Below are 24,448 nucleotides of genomic sequence, written 5' to 3' on the forward strand. Positions count from 1 at the left end.
TCCCCACTGAAACGAGAAGGACGGTCACCCAGGCCCTCGTCAGCAGCAAACTGGACTACGGAAACGCCCTCCACGCAGGAGCCTCGGCCAAACGTCTGAAACAACTTCAACGCATCCAGAATTGCGCGACACGCCTGATCCTCGACATCCCTCGCCACAGCCACATCCCACCCCACCTGAGAGACCTGCACTGGCTCCTGGTCAACAAGAGGATAACCTTCAAGCTCCTCACCCACGCTTATAAGGCACTCCACAACTATGGACCAGTGTACCTCAACAGCCGTCTCAGCTTCAAGACTTCACACTCGCCACCGTCCCCCGCATCCAAAGAGTGACCACCTGCGGCAGATCTTTTCTCCCACCTCGCCGCCAAGACATGGAACAACCTCCCCATCTGCCTACGGCAGACCCAAGACCTACTGACCTTCAGAAGACTCCTCAAGACCTGGCTCTTCGAACAGTAGCAGCACTCTTCCAGCCTCCCCCCTCCCCCCCGTTTCAGCATCTTGAGAACCTCAAGGGTATGTAGTGCACTTTCCAAATGCCACTATTGATTGATTGAAGAGAAACATTTCTTGGGAGCCTGAATAAACTCGATTCAGAGGAAGGTATTCCTAAGTGAGAAGAGAACAGTGCCAATACTGAAGTTTGGACAATGGCTATTCTAAGAGAAGCAAGAAAACCTACAACTAGGAAATGTTACATAGTAAAATGGAAAAGATATTCACTATGGTGTCTTAAAAAAGAAGACAGTGTGAAAGTAATTAACATGTTTTAGACTGTAAACTAACCTATGCTTCACTAAAGGTTCATTTAGTATCAGTTGTGGTGTACACAAGGGGCCACATTGGAAAGATTTTCTTCACAGCACCAGTAATAAAGTAGTTTTTGTAATGAGTAAAGAGAATCTCACCTCCAAAAAAGGTACCGGCACCCACATGGAACTTGAAACACAGTACTCCCACAACTAATGAAGGCACCATTTGAACCTTTACACAAGGCTACATTGCAGATGTGCACACTAAAGACTGCGTCCCAGGTAGCCATTATCTCACTACGCAAAGTAAGTGAATTGCAAGCTCTCACCTTACAAGAGCCTTATTTTCAAGTACAAAAGGACAGAATTGTCATGAGGACAGATACACAGTTCATGCCAAAGGATCGTCTGAACTAAACTTTGCCACTTGTTTTAGCTAACCTGCTGCTGCCCTCTTTCCTGGAGCCTTAGACCCCCGGGACTACCGCGGGTCCCGCAGCGCGGTCTTAACCGCGGGAGCTGCTGCAGTCAGAGTGGGGTTCTTTGTTGTTTACTGACGGCGGATCCCGGCAGGGCTGCGAGTAGAAGGCAGGGACTCCGTGGACCAGGAGTCCCTGCGTGCCTGATCTGTTCCACCTGGGCTGCTCTCCCTGCCGGCCCCGCCCACCCGCTCACGGAGATAAACGGGAGTGCTTGGACAGTACCGTTGGGATCGTCTGAACTAAACTTTTCCACTTGTTTTAGCTAACCTGCTGCTGCCCTCTTTCCTGGAGCCTTAGACCCCCGGGACTACCGCAGGACCACCGCAGCGCGGTCTTAACCGCGGGAGCTGCTGCAGTCAGAGTGGGGTTCTTTGTTGTTTGCTGGCGGCGAATCCCGGCAGGGCTGCGAGTAGAAGGCAGGGACTCCGTGGACCAGGAGTCCCTGCGTGCCTGATCTGTTCCACCTGGGCTGCTCTCCCTGCCGGCCCCGCCCACCCGCCAATCACGCCTTTCATAGGTTATTTTAGAAGGACGTGCACACCCTGCGCGGGAGCGCCCGGGGCTAAGCCAGGGCAAAGGGCGGGCCGTTTGAGACCGTTCGAGGACTGAAGAGACTGGACTGGGCCCCATCCCTTTCGCCCCCTCTTGTGCCATTGGTACCATCCTCTTGCTATTCCCTACTGTAGTTACTGTTTTGTATATCATTGTAGGATTATGTGCACACGGGTAAGCCGTAGTAGGGCTGCTAAGGGAGGGAAGAAGCAAAATGGGACCCTCGACGACTTCATAACGAGAACTAGCATTGCTATAGATAAGGAAATCACTAAAATGCAAACCCGTGTTTCCTTAGATTTGGAGGCAGCCAGAAGATTGTCTCAGGATATTGCCAGGTCCAAAAAGTCATCCTTGGGCCACATAGCGTCTGCAATAACCCCAGAGCGATTGCCAAACCCGCGACACATTACAACGCAGGTTGATGTCCACCACACTTTAGTTACGTCCCCTGTGTCAATTTCAGCCCTATGCCCCACCCAACAGCATTCTAGTCAGAACTCACTCGTGATCATTCCTGATTCAGCTCAGGGTCAACCGAATGCCAATACCCCACAGATTACTGAGACCCATGAGAACACCCTATGTACTACTACTAAGGGTACAGCACACAAAAGAAAACGCAACACAAGATCTGCCTACTCACGTAAGAAGGCTAAAGTCGCCAGGGCTCATCATCTCAATGTTAGCAATTTGCCTGTAGACACTGCTGAAGGTAGGGCTGTTTTCCCTGTGCAGATGCCCCCCGGGGCAGATGGGAACTGTGCTACCTTGGATATCTCCAAGGAGAACACAGTAATAGAGGACATCGGGACACAACTAGATGAGCCGGAGGGAAAGGATGTGGATTTTATAAAAATAGTTTGGGAAACCCTAAAAAAGCTGCTATCCCCCCTGGACTTAAGACACTCACGTATTGAAAACCATCTCTTAGAGGTGGAAAAGAGTATCTTAACCCTAGCAACTCTCAGTTTGCGGGACCAGGAAAACACTAGCGTACTAGACGATAACCTAGTTGCAGCAACACCAACCACTATCCCTCCAGCACCGTCCCTAAGCAGGCCAGTACCCAAACCACGCACAAAGGGCTATGACCACAAAGCCTCCAAACTCCCATCAAAGTCACCGAAACACCCTACCCCACAACCTACTATACATCACAAAGTAGAAGCTGCCCCAAGGCTGAATGACAACAAGGCTAATTGTCCTATCCCCCAGGGGCCACAAAATAGAAGTAATTTTCGCGGGGGCTACATAGATCTCCCCCCAGACGCAAAGCCTTATGTGGTGATACTGACAGGTGTACCGGAAATTCAGAGCGACCACCAAGAAAACTACTGGTCCCTGAAGAATAAGGTTATCCACTGGCTGAATATGAATAGACGATCCCTAACCACTCGAGAAATAGAATCCTAATGGTGCGTAGAGTTCCTTGGATAGGTCCTTCTCGTAAATCCACTCCAGGTGACTGTATTGTTGTGTCTTTTGAGGATCCACACACGGCTCACCACATATGCTCGTGGACTACCTATGGGGAAAACTCATCCATTGTAGCCAGACCCTTAACCTTCTTTTACCCCCCTCGCACTAATTTAAACTCTGGGGGGGATTGGACATCGGTGCGATATCAGGCTCGCGGAGGGGCAAGAGACAAATGGCAAGGCCTAAATAGAAGGTGGCTTGGGGCACCAACTTCTAATAGGTATGGTTGTCTTGAAGAGGTAGATTGACTTTCCATGCCTCTGGGTTCTTCACCTAATGCCAAGGATTATACGTCTATTGCGGTACTTGACCTTACACCGCTGGTGATTAAACCTAGTGGAAGCAGCCCCTCAATAGGACCAGTAACGGTTACAGATGGGCTAACGATTAATAACTTAGATCTTAGCTTAGCTGTTCACTATCCTCTTGGTCAATTAACTGTGGATGCCTCGGCAGAACAGGGGGTGTTGAGTATTTCTAGTACCAAGGTAGCCCATGTTATAGATACCTTTCAACAGACCTCCCTAATATCACAGCCACTGGTCCCGCTAATTGGCAAGAGGAATGATGGTGTTAGCAACCATGATACCCGGGCAACTGCTCCTATTGGGGGGGGGACACCCAAACTCTATTGGGGGCTGACGTTGAGGCTACAGCGCTGCCTCACGGGTCAAGAAGGCTTAGCTTTGTCTCTGATCCCCTTACATCTGCCCCCGCAATGGGGCCTTGGGCCGTAGGAAATCAACTGTTAAGGGTTCTCAGTTGGAATGTAGCAGGACTTGCATGTAACATCGACATTCCCGATTGGAACTCCTTTGTGGAATCCTTTGGGATATGCCTTCTGCAAGAAACTTGGTGCCTGGAACCCTGGCACAGGGTGGGTTATACAACGTACTTTGTGCCTGCATCTCAACCATCTAGTAGTAAAGGTCGCCCCTCGGGTGGCCTTTTGATCTGGGTTAGTATTGCATTGGGGCTAACTATAAGGCACATACCCACAAAATCACTTGATTTGAAGGATTATCAATCAAATGTCACGGGGGGAAAAAGCTAGAAGTTTTTAACCTCTACCTAAGGGGGGCAAGGGGTGGTGCTTCTATGTTATCTCTAACAGGAATTGAGGAGGAGCTCGGATCCTGCAATGCAGATTCCCTTGTCATACTGGCTGGAGACCTCAATTGCTCCTTTGACCCATTAGCCAGTGAGGATATATTAGACACCTGGGAAGATGATGCTAGGAGAGGTATCCCCTTGCTATCTCTTAAACCGATTAAAAAATGGACCCAGAGTGCCATCGACATTAATGCCCTCTGTATGGAATATGGCCTTAGGGCAACCAATGGCAGATCCAAGTCTGATACCCAAGGAGCACACACTTACAATAGGGTGGGGCATACCTCACGGATCGACTATATATTGCTGAATCACAGGCTCTGGGCACATCTCCAGGATATGGAGGTCCTGCCAACTTCTGATAGTGACCATAACCCACTAGCCTTGACTCTCACTCCCCCTTGGCAAGGCATGTTCCCAACCCCACCACCACACATATGGAAATCATCACATGAACTAGGCCCATCGAATTGTGGTAGGCGGCTGAAATGGAACAAAGTTGCCGCGGATGAGGGAAAGATGGCTCTAGCAAAATCTATAATGTCAACCGTGAAGCTGCGGTTAGACTCCCCGGATTTTAGTAAATCTGATGTCTCCAAAGTTTTTATAGAAACAACCAAAGCATTAGGTGAGCTGTTCACTGCCCAGCGAGCAGGAGTCAGTGTTAAGAAAAGAGGTACATCTAAGAGCAGCGCTAGTTGGTATTCTGCTACCTGTTGCGCTGCAAAACGTGAACTTATCAAAGCAGTAAAATCCAAGGTTCCTGGTCACATCAGTCTTGCTAGGAAAGGCTATAAAAAAGCTTTAGCCATGGCTAGGGGTGCCTATGAAACCAAATTTTGGAATGATCTAACGATGGCTAGCTCCAAAAAAGACTCGAAGGCCTTCTGGGAACTGCTGAGAGCTAGGGATAAACCCGCTGAATCTCTACTGACATGCAACATCACTGGGGAGGCGTGGTTTGCCCACTTCTCCCAGCTCTCCTCCCCATCCGGGGGTCCTTCAGACAGTCTGACGGTTCTGCCACACCGAGAGTGTATTGATCACCAAAATGAGGACAATTTCTTTGTTGCCAAGGAAGTTGAGGGGGCAATTAAGTGCCTGGTTGCCAACAAGGCCGCGGGACCTGATGGCATCCCAGGGGATCTAATTCGGGCCAATCCAGAAGAGTGTAGCAGACTCATTGATTTACTTCTGAATAAGGCCATGATGGGTGGGTGTCTGCCAGACTCCTGGAGGGGCGCGGAGGTCGTTTCGATTTTCAAAAAAGGGAGTCGGGACGACCCCGCTAATTACCGCCCAAAGCTTGTTAGATTCCACCCAGAAGGTAGCTGGCAAGGTAGTCTTAGGCAGGGTCTTACAGTGGGCTGAAGAATACTGTCAGACTTCCAGGCTGGCTTTAGATCCGGAATGGGGACCATCGAACAGACATTCCGATTACTAATGTTATACTGGAAAGTGGTTGTACTGGGCAAGGGCAGTCTGTACCTTGCATTCATAGATTTACGGACTGCCTTTGACCTGGTCCCACGTGCCCAACTGTGGAGTGTCCTTGAGGCCTTGGGAATTCCCTCTTACCTACTTAATATGCTTATTAAGCTACATGAGTGTAACTTTGCACAGATCAGGTGGGGTGATCAGGGCCAAAAAACACCACGTATCCCTGTAAATAGGGGTGTCCGCCAGGGTTGCGTGCTAGCCCCCACTCTGTTTTCACTATATGTTAATGGAGTGGTGGAGCATCTTCTTAAACATCCGGCAGATGCACCTTCCCTGGCCGACAGGAAAATTCCTACCCTCCTATTTGCAGTTGACACCCTCCTGATCTCAAAAACTCCAGCAGGCCTTCAATGTTTACTCTCTAGCTTTAAGAAATTTTGTGACTCTAGGGGTCTTACTATTAACGTAGGTAAAACTAAATTCCTGGTCCTAAACCCCCCAAGGAAAACTGTCATCCCCCCTTCCTTGGACTCAGTCCCACTCGAACGGGTAAAAGAGTTCGATTATTTAGGCATCCGTCTCTGTGACACCATGAGCTGGAAAGCCCACCACCAAAAAATTTTGCTGACCCACAAGAGGGTGGCAGGGGCCCTGTTGAAGGAACAACGTACTTCGTCCCTTAAACCAATTGGTCCTGTATTGGACATCTACAGGGCAAGGAGGGTGAGCGCGGCTCTGTATGGGTCAGAATTGTGGGGTGTGCAGAAAGTAGACTTTCTGATGCACTCGGAAAACAAATTCCACAAAGACCTCATGGGCTTACCGCATAGTACACCTTCTCTTCCACTCCTCTTAGATGTGGGCACTCGCCCAATAAGTGAGCAGGCGAGGTTACGTCCCCTTCTCTTATGGGCAAGAATATGGAGGGTACCCGAACTGTCCAGCTATGCTGATGGCCTAAGGGAACTCCTTTCAACACCTGGCTGGCACAAGGTCCGTTGGCTTAAAGAAGTTAAGCGGCTTCTTTATGACCTGGGCCTTGAAGACGCCTGGGTTAACAGAACTGCCCCGCCCAAACAGACCCTAAAGAAGCTATATTGGTCTTGGGTGGTGGATGTTAGAAACAGTCATTCTAAATTATGTAGATCCACTGCAGAATTTCTGATGGTCAAGGAGTTGCCACTTAGAGAACCATATCTAGATATGATTTCTAAATCTTGGGACAGGGCACTATATTTTAAATTCAGGGTGGGCCTATTGTCATTAGGGGAGCTGACTGCAAGCTGGAAGCCACCGATGCAAACTACACCATATTGCCCTTTTTGCGATAATAGGCACGAGACAGTTGCCCACCTAATGTTTGAGTGCCCAGCATATGCAGCCCCGCGTCGTGTTTGGTTGAAGTCACTCTGTAGGAGTCTCTGCACTAGATCCCATTTGGAGGCCTTACGTATCTTAAGATCTGATCCCCGCCCTTTGTTTGCTTGCTGCCTGGCAAAATTTTTGGGTTGGGCGTGGCGGGTCAGATCCTCTAGGCAATTGATTCTCCCTTAATATATATTGTATTTTTTCTATTGTCAATTTACATGCTTTTATCAGATTCTCTAGGCAACTGAGCCTCCCTTAAAATCTATATTGTACTCGCCCTATTGTCAATTTGCAAGCTTTTTTTTTGTTGTAAATTTTTTTATTTTGAGTTAAACAGTATAAGAAACAGGGTAAGGGCCCCCGAGGTGCCACACATTTCCCCGCACAGGGGGCACATTTATATATCGGTAGTGTTGATATCACGTAGTGACAGAAGTACGTCAAGTTCAGGCCGATGTAAGCAGGCTCAAAGTTCTTAGAGCAGCAGTCCGATTAGCTCTGTGATGGTATCGTGAAAGTAAAACCACTTAGCGACATGCAGGCCTAAGCTCCTGTGCAGCTAAAGTAGAGGCAGTAGGCCCTGCAATATGCACCCCAGAAGGCCCAAAAGCAAAAGAACAAAAACATGCCCCCCCCATTCCTCCCCCTCCCTCCCCATGGTGATGAGTCCATAAGCCCCAACTGACATTCCAGCATTCACACTAAACTTGAAAGAGGTGCAGTGATCTTATGGATGCGGGACAAACAGCTGAGGGCAACCCTTTAGAGAGAAAGGCAACCAATGGACCCCACTGAAATTGAAAATTCTTGAAGTTACCCAGGAAGATGTCCGCCATTCTTTCCATACTCAAAAGCTTCCATAGCCTTGTGTGCCACAGGGAAATTGCCGGTGCCCCCTTCTGTTTCCAAGCGGCAGCCAACGTGAGCTTGGCAGCTCCTAGGCAGAGCCACAAGATCTTCTTGTCCGCCCGAGTCTGATATTCCAGACCGGGTTCCCGCAGGCCCAACAGGACAGAGGCAATGGAGTTCTCGACAGGGTAGTGAAGAATGTCCTTGATATGCGAGAGAATTTCCTCCCAGTAAGGCCGAATCACTGGGCAGTCCCACCATATATGGCGAAAGTCACCAAGAAGCCCACAACCCCTCCAGCATTTGTCGGACGTGGCCGGATATATGCGATGGAGCCTAGTTGGGCAAAGATACCATAGCATAAGTGTCTTAAGATGTGCTTCCCTTAGATGCAGTGAGTGATTAAACGCAGTTAGATCCCGCCATAGTGCAGACCACTCGTTATCAAAGATATCTCTCCCCACCATTTCCTCCCACTGTTCCATGTAGCGAGGCCTAGGCGCCACAGCTGATTGAAGCAAGAGCTGATACAAGAAGGAGATAGTTCCTTTCATGGTAGATGTCCGCAGTAAGAAGGCCTCGAATGGTGATGGGGGTCTTGTAGCTGCCTCCAGTATTCCAGGCGACGTGGCCCAGTGGAGCAACTGCACGTGGTGATACCGTTCAGTCTGGGGGATCCCATAGTCCCTCATACAGTTAGTAAAGGAGAGAGGATCTTGCCCATGAAACAAATGGGTCAACGCTCTACAGCCTCCCTCCCGCCAAGCATCAAAGGCTCCCTCTCTGAGCGCCGGTGAGAAGGCTGGGTTGAAATGTATGGGTGTGAAGGGTGAGGGAAATGTAGTCCACCGCTCATCTGAGGCAAGTGTGTCCCAGACCTTCAATGTCGTACCCGTAGGAGTGCTGATGTAGGCGTTTAGAGGGCGGTCTTTCTTTGGTTTCCACGCCAGGTCCCATACTGATCTGCCAGATACGCTCCGGTCCATGTGGAGCCAGTGCTTGTCCGACGTTTGCTGCGACCACTCCACTAACACCCTCAATTGTGCCGCCTTATAATAGAGCTGCAGGTCCGGAAGTCCTACTCCACCCTCAGACTTTGGCCGACGCAAGACCGTAAAGGAAAGACGCGCCCGCCCCCCCTGCCATACAAATCGCAATATCTGAGTCCTGAGGCGTCAAAAGAAATCGCTATCCAATGGAATGGGCACCGCCTGAAATAAATATAGATATTTAGGAAGGAGAACCATCTTTACAGAGTGGATTCTGCCCATCCAGGACAAGAATTTAGGTTTCCACCTATCCAATTCAGCTTGTGTTTTCGCTAATAGAGGGGGGAAGTTGGCCGAGAACAATCTGCCCACGGTCGGGGTCAAATGGACCCCCAAGTAGACTATCGAACTAGAGGCCCACGCTAAGGGCGTCAAGAGACGGACCCGCTCCACCTCCGCCTGCGATAGGGTGAGATTCAGAATATATGACTTACTATAGTTGACCTTGAAGCCGGCCACTGCCTCAAATTGCTACAGGGCCTCCCTGATGCAGGGCAACAAGTGTTCCGGGTCCGCCACCGAAAACAAAATGTCATCCGCGAATAGCGTAATTTTATGTTGTTCTCCCGTGAACGGAATGCCCCGAATCCCCTCGCGTTCCCGTACCGCCAATGCTAAGGGTTCAATGCTCAGTGCAAACAGGAGGGGTGAAAGAGGGCAACCCTGCCTGGTACCCCTGGAGTGCGGGAAGAACGCCGATAAGTGTCCATTCACCGTCACCCGCGACCTGGGACTGCAAAAGTTGGCCTTCACCATAGTAATAAATTTATCCGAAAAGCCAAATGCCGACAATGTGTTAAACAGGAAGCCCCAGTCCACACGATCGAAAGCCTTTTCGGCATCCAGCCCAACAAGGACCGCCGGAATGCGGAACCTATCTGCCTTTTCAATGAGATGCACCACCCTCCGCGTGTTGTCGTGAGTCTGGCGCCCCTTGATGAATCCGGACTGGTCAGGATGAATAATTGCCGGCATCAGGTCTTGTAACCTGCGTGCCAGAATCGCTGAATATAGCTTAGCGTCTATGTTAAGGAGCGCTATTGGGCGGAAGGAGGCACACTGGGTAAGATCCTTCCCCGGTTTCTGCAAAACCGTAATTACCGCCTCCGCCAGAGATCCGGCCGAGGAACCAGAGGAGGCCGTGTCATTAAAGAGGGACACTAAGAAGTCGCAAAGTTCGGTGGCATACGTCTTGTAGAAGACGGCTGTATAGCCATCCGGCCCGGGTGCTTTGTGTAATTTCAGATTTTTGATGACCTCAAGTACCTCTTCCCTGGTGACCGGGGCCTCCAACAGTTCATTCCACTCCTTCGAAATCTGGGGGAGTGGCAGGCGCCGCAGGTACTTCCTTTGTGCTTCCGGATCGAGAACGTCCCCTGTGTAAAGGTCCGCATAGAAGCGGCCGAAAATGCCCGCTTTCAATTCGTCTCTATGTTGCAGCACTCCTGTGTCATCCTTAATCCCGCCGATGTATTCACGCTTTCTCCTGTCACGCAGCTGACGTGCTAGGTGTCTACCCACCTTATTCCCAGAGGAGTAAGATTGTCGCCCCAGCCTCAACATCGTGAGTTCAGCCCTGTTATTGTAGTGGGCTCTCAGTTTCCCTCGAACCGCCGTAAGCGGTCGTAGGGTCGCCCTCGATGGATTGAGCTTGTGCGCCTGTTCGAGTCTGGCCACCTCGGCCTCCAAGTCCTCCCGGTCTTTCCGCCTCAACCTATTAAGATTGGCATTAAGGCCTAGACATGTGCCCCTGACGGATGCCTTAAAGGCGTCCCAAGTATTAACTACCGAGGTATCTGTTGTGGGGTTGAGTTAAAAAAACTCCCTAATGGCTTCCCGCAGCGCCTTATTCGATGCGTCATCCCTGACCACCGAGGCTGGGAAGTACCATTTCCGCTGTCCGTTACCGGACGTTGACCAGCGAAGGGTGAGCACCAGCAAACTGTGGTCGGAGACTGATAGCGGGAGGATGGTGGAATCCAGGACATCTCCCCTAAGGGCCTGACTGAGGAAGACATAATCTAATCGGGAGTAGGAGTGGTGTACATGGGAGAAGAATGTGTAGTCTCGGGAAGTAGGGTGATAAAATCGCCATCCATCAATCAGCCCCAATTCTCTCACCAATTGTTGCGTTGTGCCCGAAAACACACCCGTATCAGCCCTGTGAGTCCTAGAGCTATCCACAACCTTATCCCACACCAAATTAAAATCCCCCATGAGGAACAAGTGCCCATCAGCGAAATCCCCCACCTTCTGCAGAAAGTCCTGTAGGAACTTATTTTGGCCAGCATTAGGGAGATACAATACTACAAAGGTACACAATCGTCCCTGAACAACCCCTTTCACCATCAACCAGCGGCCATCCTTGTCTTTGCGCACCTCCACAGGTTGGAAGTGCAGCGCAGCGCGGAAGAGGAGAGCCACCCCTCTGTGTTTCGTAGTAGCAGAAGACCTGTAAATAAGAGGGTAAGCCTTATGCCTAAGGCGCAGCTCGTCTTTGCGTGCTAGATGAGTCTCCTGGAGACCCACCACATCCAGCTGATGATCAATCACATATTTCCATACTTTCTGTCGTTTCTGCGGCGAGTTAAGCCCCTTAACATTCCAGGTCCCTATACTAACAGGCATCACGTAATACCTCCCCAACACCTGCTAATACCAGCTCATGAGTTTCCCCTCCCAAAGGCCTAAACTCACCCGCCACATGTAGTGCCGAGGGACCACCCGCCGCCCCCCTCCCTATGCCACCAGCCGGGCAACAGGTCAACTCGAACCTTGGGTACACCCCCTCTGCCCCAACCCACCGTACCAGCAACACGCATCTCAGCCATACACACCACATAGCATCCTTGTCACCACCATGGACCCTCCCCAACCCCCAACCCCCTCGCCCCCCACCACCCAATTCACCCCACAACAAAAGGAACAAGAAAAAATAACTCAAATCACTGAACCTGAACCAAACACCAAACAGTTCCAGTAGGCCATAGTTCGACAGGTCCTCCCCGGACTGGAAGCGGGGCAGGGGGACCAACTCGGTGACCCCCAGGGCCACGGTCCGAGGCGTCTTCTCCAAAAGTACAACCAAAGCCCCGGTACCTTACGACCATAGCCCCTCCTGCGCCAGACCCTAATAAACAAAAAAAATCAGGCCGCTCCAGAGCTTTGCTGGGAATCTGCTAACGTCGCTGAAGCCACCGAAGCCACTGCATCTCCCCTTTCCTGCAGGCTAGCAGCACGATCCGGCTGCCGACGTCCGGGAGACGAGCCCACTCTATGCCATGAGGACGAGCGATGGCGCCTCCTCGATGGCGATGCGGTAGCCTCCTGGGAGGGTGCCACGTCATCCAGGCCTAGGAGATACCTTGCCACCTGAAGGGAGCGAATTTGCGCCAGTCTGTTCTGCCAGCGAAAGATGATACGAAATGGATGACCCCAGGAGTAGGAGATGCCACGTTCCCGCAGAAAGGAGGTCACGGGGCGAAATTCTCTTCCGAAGAGTTGTGGCAGCGAGATCCTGGTAGAGCTGCTGGTGGTGATCCCTAATTTGCAAGGATGAGATGGCTCTGGCCTTACGCAGGATGCGCTCCTTCACTTGAAAGTCGTGAACACACACAAGGATGTCCGGAGGGGGCCCCCCCGCCGGGGCAGCCCTACTCTGTGCACTCTGTCCATTCTTATGTCCTGCACATCCTCCTCATCCAAGATCTGCAAAAACAGTGCCTGCACGTAACCACGCAGGTCCCCCGCCTCCCCGTCCCACGGCACCGCCCGAATGCGAATGTTGTTCCTTCGGGAACGGTTTTCCAAATCCTCGGCGTGGGTTTGCAGATCCAAGTTCTGTTCGGTGAGGCGGATGATGTCTTGTTGTAGTAGATGCACATCGTTCGCCACACTCAGGTCGTGATCCTCCAGCGTTGCCACTCGCTCTCCGATGCCATCCACGTCTCTCCGCACCTCCCTCAAATCGGACGCCAACTGCGCACGCAATTCTGAAATGTCCTCTTTAATGGAGGCGAAGAGCTCTGTCATAAAGGCCTTAGTGGCAGGTGCCTCGTCATCCGATTGCTTTGACGAGCCACTGGCTCCCGGAGAGGCTGGTTGCTGCGAAGATTTAGGGGCTCCGTCTTTCCCCGGCCTTCCCTTGCGTAGCGTGGTAGCCATCCTGTAGCCGCAGTCGTGGCACGAGGCAAGGTGTGCCACACTCTCTAGCTAAGTCCGGCAAGGGCGTACAAAGGCAGCGCAGGCCCTCCCCCTCAGCCGATCCAGACTCAGGGCAAGCGACACAGGCAGGTCGGCCTCCAGGCCCAGTGATCAAAATCAGGCCTGATAGTGCAACAAGCGTGCCCCGCAAGAGATAGTGTCACGACTGGACAGTACTACACCCCTGCGCAGGCCAATCGAGCCTAGTCCAAGCTTGGGTTCCAGGGTCCGTGCTGGAGCACCAGTATTTGTGCAGGTAGGTCGCTCCTAGCTTAGCTTGCCTCCGCAGCTCCAATCTAACCGGCAATAGGTAAGGGTAGTGTCAGTACGAAATATGCAGAGTCTGTGACTAATTGACCCCTAAGGCCCACCATGCGTGTAAGCTCCTCGCTGTCCGGTTCCCAGCCCCCGGCTGACCACTCTGTACCACCTTGTGCTCCCAATGTTCAATGCCGGTGCGCCATCCAGTTTGCTGCCCCCGCTCCAGAGGGGGAGAAGGAAGGGTCAAGCCCTCGTTAGAAATCTCCGTCCGCTGCCACTGATGTCTCCCCAGGCCGGCCACCATGCCTCGTGGTCTGCACTGACCCTTCAGTGTCCGCGACAGAGATCGTGCTCCTCTGTAATCTTCATCCAGGGCCCTGATCGGGGATCCAGCCACCAGCGCTGTCCCTCGCCTCCGTGCCCGGCACCAGCAAACCAGGGGGACCAACCAAGCTCTTTCCGGTCCCCACCGGGGGCCGCCGCACTCACTCCCTCTGCTCGCGCCGATCCACCGTTCCAGGGCCAATCCCACGCCAGGGGACCAAGCAGTAGTGTGAGGTCGGGGGGCGTCTCCTTCGCTCTCCGTGCTAGGCCGCAGTCCCTGGCCTCGAGTAGCCAGCCGGCCACGTTGCGACGGCAGAATTGCCCGGCAGTCAGGCTCCACCTCCTCCCGGGACGTCGAGGTCCGGGCAGCGATTGGGCACCACCGGGGGTCCAGCGGCCTCCGCGACACCGGACACGTCGCCCAGAGCGGCTCCACCAGCCTCCGTTTCTCTGCCTCCACAGGCCTTGTGACGCTGCGGGCTTGCGTAGCGGCCCAACCAGCCGCGAATGCCGCCGTAAGCGGCGCGATCCAGCTCCGACGCCCCGGGAAGTTCCCTGCTGGCGGCCACCGCCTCTCGGGTCACTCCGGAGCAGCCCTCAGCCCAAGGGGGACCCCGGGCCGATGCTATTCGTAGCTGTGTAGGGCCTGGCGCCGGAGGGGACTCACAACACGTCCTACTCCGCCGCCATCTTGGCCACGCCCCAATTTGCAAGCTTTTAACGAATGGCTAACTTGTATATTTTTAATTAAGGAACAAAACGCTAAAATGTATTGTATTTTAATGTTCTTTTTTATACTGTAATGCTTTTTAAGATATGATTAATATATCGAAATAAAGCTTGTTTCTACTACTGCCAAAGGTTATATCACAATTTAACATGAATCAGAGTATTCAGATACCAAGTTTCTTTCCAAAGCCAAAAACACAGGCAGAGAGAACATTACACATTCTGGACGCAAGACATGCAGTCATATATTACATAGATAGGACAAAAGCAGACAGAAAAACAAAACAACTTTTTGTGCCCTTTGCAGATAGTTTTTTTATGAATGCCAGTTACAAAGAACACAATTGCAAGATGGATAGATCACACTATTCAGGTGTATCACAAGAATGCTGGAGACTCACTCCAGGAGCACATTCAACAAGAAAGAAGTGAGCAGCCATAGCTTTTTTTCCCCAGCAAATACTCCATTACAAGACATCTATATGGCAGTAACTTGGTCATTAGTGTGCACATTCACAAAACTTTGTGTAGATACATAGATGAACAAGGAAGCACAAGTAGGACAAACGTTCTTACAACATCTGTTTTCAAGTCAGTGCTCATCTTCAACCCAACCTCAACTGGAGTAAAAAACTGCTACAAAATCGATTCTGCAAAAGACATAAAATGGTCAGAGGGATCAATCTCGAAATCCTTAGAAGATAAGGGACTATGAATTCCCCTAAAGTAGGAACAAAATTCTCGTCATTAGTTTTTTCCTTTTACACAGTGATCACATGCCTAGTCATAATCAAGATTACCAATTTTATTTATAGCGATCCATACTACAAAGTAATGCTTTTATGTAATACTGTTAATCAATCATACAAAATACACATATATACACAGATCTCTATATTACAATCATATACAAATAATATGTAAGGACAAACAATAGTCTAGTACAAAGTTGACCTTTTTCACCCAGAAGATCACACTAAATCAATGGAGTGTCCCCCTATAAAATCAGGGAGTACACTAAGAGGAAGTCCTGTATCCACACAATTCGTTCTAGTAAGTCCTGAAACTTAATTCAAAGATTGTGTTAAACCAAAAAATTAAAAATGGTATACAAAATATCATAAGACTCCTCTTGTCAGAAATGGCATGTCAACGTGGATGCGTTTCAGCCTCCAGGAATCTTGGCCTCCTCAGGACAGGGGTGAATAGACAACTACTATCCCATTAATCACAGTGCACAAAGAAGCACACAGGGAATCCACCAACTCCTCTCTTACAGACAGAAAATCAACGTCTGTCGACTGACGCCCCACCGGAGAGGACAACAGACACCTCTTTCACTTCTACGGTGTTCCGCTACTCTTTTCGGACCGTGATTCAAACACGGATAAACCTTCTCTCGGCGTACTCCGTCAAGGCGCACACAAAATCTATGAACAGCATCTGAATCCAGAAATGATTTACGCTACAAAATATGTAGTTTAACTGTCGGTGTAGTTTTGTAGCTTGAAGAACTTTCTGGATTTACAAGCAAACCCACCCACCTCCAGCAAGAAGATGATAGGAGGAAACAGCACACAAAAAAATAAAAAATCTGAAAATGGCGACCAAAGGTGGCAGCTTCCGGAGGAAGCATGCCGACTTCTCAAGGGAACACCAAATGGAGGTCCGTCGACTCCCAACAACAACAAAAAAAAGAATAAAAGGACTAACTTTTTTTTTTTTACATTTTTAAGAGAATTTCGGACCCAACCACTTGATGACACAGCATGTGAATCCAGAAAATCCTTCAAGCTGCAGAACTACACTGGCCTGTAAACTATACATTCATGACCCTGACGTATATTTAGTAACCTAAAGTAAATACATTATCTTACGTTGTTGGTATACCTTCTGTATTACTGTAATGCTGAGAGAGTTTAAACTCTGTTCCTGTGTGCTAATTGGGTGGTATCAAACATTCTTCATGTTTAAGCTTAGGAAATGGCCTGTAGGTTTCAAATAGGTGTTTTATTGCGAGATCCATTTTATTGTTAATTTTATCATGTTTGTTTTGATATGCTTTTTTTTTTTTTTTAACTACAGGAAAGGATGATGCCCGTATGCAGCTCGACACTGTCCTCCAGGATGTTAATGATAAATATGTGGTGTTGGAGGAAACTGAAAAAAAGGCAGTCCATCGAGCACTGATTGAGGAGCGAGGGCGGTTTTGCAGCTTTGTTTTGCTCTTAAGACCAGTGTTGGTAGGTGTTGTGCTTGACAAGGACATGTGCATATGGTCTGTGATGTAGCATATCTTTTCATAACTCTACAGTGTCTTCAATCTTTTCAGTAGATCACTCCCTTTGAGATGATCTCTCCTTTTGTAACAAAGCCTGAGGTTGAGCGGCTGTGCATTAGGACCTACGAAACACTACAGAGTGTTGTCCACCTCCTGTAGACACATCACCGAAGGCCCCTACAAACAGCTCAGTTTTCCATACATTTACATGCATTATTCGTCAATTTATTCGTAAACGAGTGTTATTACTGGGAACGGGACACTCAAATGGAAAGTTTGGCCTTTGGTGTATTGGCAAAAATGACTCTACGGCCAATAGGAAGTACCCAGTCTAGCAGCAGTTTATTGTTTTGTTCGTTCAGGTACGAGCTTGAGCCAAATAGCATTTTTGACATGTTGTAACTCTACAAAAATGCAAACATATGTACATGAACAAGATAAAGTTGTAATATTGTGATAGAATTGTTGCGTCCTGCCTCTGGATCGCACAATCTCATCAGTGCTTGAATGTGTCTGGTTGGCTCCTTCTTTGTTCCAAACACAGGCTCTTGCAGTTTTCCCATTGGTTGCACTTTAATTGTGTGGAGCTAGATGTGTGTGAAGTGTTGTCAGCCCTGCCTGGGTGTTGGGGGGGGGGGGGGGGGGTTGTTATGCCAGCATTCTACTACAGAAATAATCATACACTAGTAAAATTTTCAAAAATGTAAACTGTTTGGAGAATACAAGTTGAATGTAAATGCCACAGTAAGTCTTCGATAGTTCTTTGTTAGATTCCAAAATGTCTGTCCCTTTTTTACGTATATTTACAACAAGGGGTGGTGAGGGACAGAGTCTCTGAATTAAACAGAATACTCTCACCCAGTCAAGAGATCAGGGCTAGATCCAACACCGTTTTTTAGCTCACTGCACCATCCCAGTTTCAGAACCTGGCTGTATGCAAATTAGTCTGTTCCTGTCCCAGTGCATGATGGGAACAGGGCAAGCCAAACTACAAAAGCCAATTCTTACACTGGGAAGGAAACAAGCTACCGGGGACCGGTTTCTGGCATTTCAGCCTCTTCGGCCCGGCTTGCTTGAATCCTGATGGTGCAATGAGCAAGGGACTCACATCTGAGCATACCCTTCCACGCTTAGGGTGGACAAAAATATTTACAACAAGGGGTGGTGAGGGACAGAGTCTCTGAATTAAACAGAATACTCTCACCCAGTCAAGAGATCAGGGCTAGATCCAACACCGTTTTTTAGCTCACTGCACCATCCCAGTTTCAGAACCTGGCTGTATGCAAATTAGTCTGTTCCTGTCCCAGTGCATGATGGGAACAGGGCAAGCCAAACTACAAAAGCCAATTCTTACACTGGGAAGGAAACAAGCTACCGGGGACCGGTTTCTGGCATTTCAGCCTCTTCGGCCCGGCTTGCTTGAATCCTGATGGTGCAATGAGCAAGGGACTCACATCTGAGCATACCCTTCCACGCTTAGGGTGGACAAAAATATTTACAACAAGGGGTGGTGAGGGACAGAGTCTCTGAATTAAACAGAATACTCTCACCCAGTCAAGAGATCAGGGCTAGATCCAACACCGTTTTTTAGCTCACTGCACCATCCCAGTTTCAGAACCTGGCTGTATGCAAATTAGTCTGTTCCTGTCCCAGTGCATGATGGGAACAGGGCAAGCCAAACTACAAAAGCCAATTCTTACACTGGGAAGGAAACAAGCTACCGGGGACCGGTTTCTGGCATTTCAGCCTCTTCGGCCCGGCTTGCTTGAATCCTGATGGTGCAATGAGCAAGGGACTCACATCTGAGCATACCCTTCCACGCTTAGGGTGGACAAAAATATTTACAACAAGGGGTGGTGAGGGACAGAGTCTCTGAATTAAACAGAATACTCTCACCCAGTCAAGAGATCAGGGCTAGATCCAACACCGTTTTTTAGCTCACTGCACCATCCCAGTTTCAGAACCTGGCTGTATGCAAATTAGTCTGTTCCTGTCCCAGTGCATGATGGGAACAGGGCAAGCCAAACTACAAAAGCCAATTCTTACACTGGGAAGGAAACAAGCTACCGGGGACCGGTTTCTGGCATTTCAGCCTCTTCGGCCCGGCTTGCTTGAATCCTGATGGTGCAATGAGCAAGGGACTCACATCTGAGCATACCCTTCCACGCTTAGGGTGGACAAAAATATTTACAACAAGGGGTGGTGAGGGACAGAGTCTCTGAATTAAACAGAATACTCTCACCCAGTCAAGAGATCAGGGCTAGATCCAACACCGTTTTTTAGCTCACTGCACCATCCCAGTTTCAGAACCTGGCTGTATGCAAATTAGTCTGTTCCTGTCCCAGTGCATGATGGGAACAGGGCAAGCCAAACTACAAAAGCCAATTCTTACACTGGGAAGGAAACAAGCTACCGGGGACCGGTTTCTGGCATTTCAGCCTCTTCGGCCCGGCTTGCTTGAATCCTGATGGTGCAATGAGCAAGGGACTCACATCTGAGCATACCCTTCCACGCTTAGGGTGGACAAAAATATTTACAACAAGGGGTGGTGAGGGACAGAGTCTCTGAATTAAACAGAATACTCTCACCCAGTCAAGAGATCAGGGCTAGATCCAACACCGTTTTTTAGCTCACTGCACCATCCCAGTTTCAGAACCTGGCTGTATGCAAATTAGTCTGTTCCTGTCCCAGTGCATGATGGGAACAGGGCAAGCCAAACTACAAAAGCCAATTCTTACACTGGGAAGGAAACAAGCTACCGGGGACCGGTTTCTGGCATTTCAGCCTCTTCGGCCCGGCTTGCTTGAATCCTGATGGTGCAATGAGCAAGGGACTCACATCTGAGCATACCCTTCCACGCTTAGGGTGGACAAAAATATTTACAACAAGGGGTGGTGAGGGACAGAGTCTCTGAATTAAACAGAATACTCTCACCCAGTCAAGAGATCAGGGCTAGATCCAACACCGTTTTTTAGCTCACTGCACCATCCCAGTTTCAGAACCTGGCTGTATGCAAATTAGTCTGTTCCTGTCCCAGTGCATGATGGGAACAGGGCAAGCCAAACTACAAAAGCCAATTCTTACACTGGGAAGGAAACAAGCTACCGGGGACCGGTTTCTGGCATTTCAGCCTCTTCGGCCCGGCTTGCTTGAATCCTGATGGTGCAATGAGCAAGGGACTCACATCTGAGCATACCCTTCCACGCTTAGGGTGGACAAAAATATTTACAACAAGGGGTGGTGAGGGACAGAGTCTCTGAATTAAACAGAATACTCTCACCCAGTCAAGAGATCAGGGCTAGATCCAACACCGTTTTTTAGCTCACTGCACCATCCCAGTTTCAGAACCTGGCTGTATGCAAATTAGTCTGTTCCTGTCCCAGTGCATGATGGGAACAGGGCAAGCCAAACTACAAAAGCCAATTCTTACACTGGGAAGGAAACAAGCTACCGGGGACCGGTTTCTGGCATTTCAGCCTCTTCGGCCCGGCTTGCTTGAATCCTGATGGTGCAATGAGCAAGGGACTCACATCTGAGCATACCCTTCCACGCTTAGGGTGGACAAAAATATTTACAACAAGGGGTGGTGAGGGACAGAGTCTCTGAATTAAACAGAATACTCTCACCCAGTCAAGAGATCAGGGCTAGATCCAACACCGTTTTTTAGCTCACTGCACCATCCCAGTTTCAGAACCTGGCTGTATGCAAATTAGTCTGTTCCTGTCCCAGTGCATGATGGGAACAGGGCAAGCCAAACTACAAAAGCCAATTCTTACACTGGGAAGGAAACAAGCTACCGGGGACCGGTTTCTGGCATTTCAGCCTCTTCGGCCCGGCTTGCTTGAATCCTGATGGTGCAATGAGCAAGGGACTCACATCTGAGCATACCCTTCCACGCTTAGGGTGGACAAAAATATTTACAACAAGGGGTGGTGAGGGACAGAGTCTCTGAATTAAACAGAATACTCTCACCCAGTCAAGAGATCAGGGCTAGATCCAACACCGTTTTTTAGCTCACTGCACCATCCCAGTTTCAGAACCTGGCTGTATGCAAATTAGTCTGTTCCTGTCCCAGTGCATGATGGGAACAGGGCAAGCCAAACTACAAAAGCCAATTCTTACACTGGGAAGGAAACAAGCTACCGGGGACCGGTTTCTGGCATTTCAGCCTCTTCGGCCCGGCTTGCTTGAATCCTGATGGTGCAATGAGCAAGGGACTCACATCTGAGCATACCCTTCCACGCTTAGGGTGGACAAAAATATTTACAACAAGGGGTGGTGAGGGACAGAGTCTCTGAATTAAACAGAATACTCTCACCCAGTCAAGAGATCAGGGCTAGATCCAACACCGTTTTTTAGCTCACTGCACCATCCCAGTTTCAGAACCTGGCTGTATGCAAATTAGTCTGTTCCTGTCCCAGTGCATGATGGGAACAGGGCAAGCCAAACTACAAAAGCCAATTCTTACACTGGGAAGGAAACAAGCTACCGGGGACCGGTTTCTGGCATTTCAGCCTCTTCGGCCCGGCTTGCTTGAATCCTGATGGTGCAATGAGCAAGGGACTCACATCTGAGCATACCCTTCCACGCTTAGGGTGGACAAAAATATTTACAACAAGGGGTGGTGAGGGACAGAGTCTCTGAATTAAACAGAATACTCTCACCCAGTCAAGAGATCAGGGCTAGATCCAACACCGTTTTTTAGCTCACTGCACCATCCCAGTTTCAGAACCTGGCTGTATGCAAATTAGTCTGTTCCTGTCCCAGTGCATGATGGGAACAGGGCAAGCCAAACTACAAAAGCCAATTCTTACACTGGGAAGGAAACAAGCTACCGGGGACCGGTTTCTGGCATTTCAGCCTCTTCGGCCCGGCTTGCTTGAATCCTGATGGTGCAATGAGCAAGGGACTCACATCTGAGCATACCCTTCCACGCTTAGGGTGGACAAAAATATTTACAACAAGGGGTGGTGAGGGACAGAGTCTCTGAATTAAACAGAATACTCTCACCCAGTCAAGAGATCAGGGCTAGATCCAACACCGTTTTTTAGCTCACTGCACCATCCCAGTTTCAGAACCTGGCTGTATGCAAATTAGTCTGTTCCTGTCCCAGTGCATGATGGGAACAGGGCAAGCCAAACTACAAAAGCCAATTCTTACACTGGGAAGGAAACAAGCTACCGGGGACCGGTTTCTGGCATTTCAGCCTCTTCGGCCCGGCTTGCTTGAATCCTGATGGTGCAATGAGCAAGGGACTCACATCTGAGCATACCCTTCCACGCTTAGGGTGGACAAAAATATTTACAACAAGGGGTGGTGAGGGACAGAGTCTCTGAATTAAACAGAATACTCTCACCCAGTCAAGAGATCAGGGCTAGATCCAACACCGTTTTTTAGCTCACTGCACCATCCCAGTTTCAGAACCTGGCTGTATGCAAATTAGTCTGTTCCTGTCCCAGTGCATGATGGGAACAGGGCAAGCCAAACTACAAAAGCCAATTCTTACACTGGGAAGGAAACAAGCTACCGGGGACCGGTTTCTGGCATTTCAGCCTCTTCGGCCCGGCTTGCTTGAATCCTGATGGTGCAATGAGCAAGGGACTCACATCTGAGCATACCCTTCCACGCTTAGGGTGGACAAAAATATTTACAACAAGGGGTGGTGAGGGACAGAGTCTCTGAATTAAACAGAATACTCTCACCCAGTCAAGAGATCAGGGCTAGATCCAACACCGTTTTTTAGCTCACTGCACCATCCCAGTTTCAGAACCTGGCTGTATGCAAATTAGTCTGTTCCTGTCCCAGTGCATGATGGGAACAGGGCAAGCCAAACTACAAAAGCCAATTCTTACACTGGGAAGGAAACAAGCTACCGGGGACCGGTTTCTGGCATTTCAGCCTCTTCGGCCCGGCTTGCTTGAATCCTGATGGTGCAATGAGCAAGGGACTCACATCTGAGCATACCCTTCCACGCTTAGGGTGGACAAAAATATTTACAACAAGGGGTGGTGAGGGACAGAGTCTCTGAATTAAACAGAATACTCTCACCCAGTCAAGAGATCAGGGCTAGATCCAACACCGTTTTTTAGCTCACTGCACCATCCCAGTTTCAGAACCTGGCTGTATGCAAATTAGTCTGTTCCTGTCCCAGTGCATGATGGGAACAGGGCAAGCCAAACTACAAAAGCCAATTCTTACACTGGGAAGGAAACAAGCTACCTGGGACCGGTTTCTGGCATTTCAGCCTCTTCGGCCCGGCTTGCTTGAATCCTGATGGTGCAATGAGCAAGGGACTCACATCTGAGCATACCCTTCCACGCTTAGGGTGGACAAAAATATTTACAACAAGGGGTGGTGAGGGACAGAGTCTCTGAATTAAACAGAATACTCTCACCCAGTCAAGAGATCAGGGCTAGATCCAACACCGTTTTTTAGCTCACTGCACCATCCCAGTTTCAGAACCTGGCTGTATGCAAATTAGTCTGTTCCTGTCCCAGTGCATGATGGGAACAGGGCAAGCCAAACTACAAAAGCCAATTCTTACACTGGGAAGGAAACAAGCTACCGGGGACCGGTTTCTGGCATTTCAGCCTCTTCGGCCCGGCTTGCTTGAATCCTGATGGTGCAATGAGCAAGGGACTCACATCTGAGCATACCCTTCCACGCTTAGGGTGGACAAAAATATTTACAACAAGGGGTGGTGAGGGACAGAGTCTCTGAATTAAACAGAATACTCTCACCCAGTCAAGAGATCAGGGCTAGATCCAACACCGTTTTTTAGCTCACTGCACCATCCCAGTTTCAGAACCTGGCTGTATGCAAATTAGTCTGTTCCTGTCCCAGTGCATGATGGGAACAGGGCAAGCCAAACTACAAAAGCCAATTCTTACACTGGGAAGGAAACAAGCTACCGGGGACCGGTTTCTGGCATTTCAGCCTCTTCGGCCCGGCTTGCTTGAATCCTGATGGTGCAATGAGCAAGGGACTCACATCTGAGCATACCCTTCCACGCTTAGGGTGGACAAAAATATTTACAACAAGGGGTGGTGAGGGACAGAGTCTCTGAATTAAACAGAATACTCTCACCCAGTCAAGAGATCAGGACTAGATCCAACACCGTTTTTTAGCTCACTGCACCATCCCAGTTTCAGAACCTGGCTGTATGCAAATTAGTCTGTTCCTGTCCCAGTGCATGATGGGAACAGGGCAAGCCAAACTACAAAAGCCAATTCTTACACTGGGAAGGAAACAAGCTACCGGGGACCGGTTTCTGGCATTTCAGCCTCTTCGGCCCGGCTTGCTTGAATCCTGATGGTGCAATGAGCAAGGGACTCACATCTGAGCATACCCTTCCACGCTTAGGGTGGACAAAAATATTTACAACAAGGGGTGGTGAGGGACAGAGTCTCTGAATTAAACAGAATACTCTCACCCAGTCAAGAGATCAGGGCTAGATCCAACACCGTTTTTTAGCTCACTGCACCATCCCAGTTTCAGAACCTGGCTGTATGCAAATTAGTCTGTTCCTGTCCCAGTGCATGATGGGAACAGGGCAAGC

At 49.6% G+C, this 24,448-nt stretch overlaps 1 protein-coding gene across 4 annotated transcripts in view; it reads left to right on the forward strand.

Annotated features, from left to right (window-relative positions):
- Positions 1 to 24,448, forward strand: part of LOC147705867 (protein MTSS 1-like) — a 377,494-nt gene that overhangs the window by 231,059 nt on the left and 121,987 nt on the right. For all 4 annotated transcript variants that reach the window (XM_086932312.1, XM_086932313.1, XM_086932314.1 and 1 more), the window contains exon 5: positions 16,695 to 16,852. In XM_086932312.1, coding sequence (XP_086788438.1) covers positions 16,695 to 16,852 — 158 coding nt within the window. The remainder of the gene's footprint in view (positions 1 to 16,694; positions 16,853 to 24,448) is intronic.

This window comes from Lissotriton vulgaris, chromosome 7 (genome assembly GCF_964263255.1).
Source record: "Lissotriton vulgaris chromosome 7, aLisVul1.2, whole genome shotgun sequence".
NCBI lineage: Eukaryota > Metazoa > Chordata > Amphibia > Caudata > Salamandridae > Lissotriton > Lissotriton vulgaris.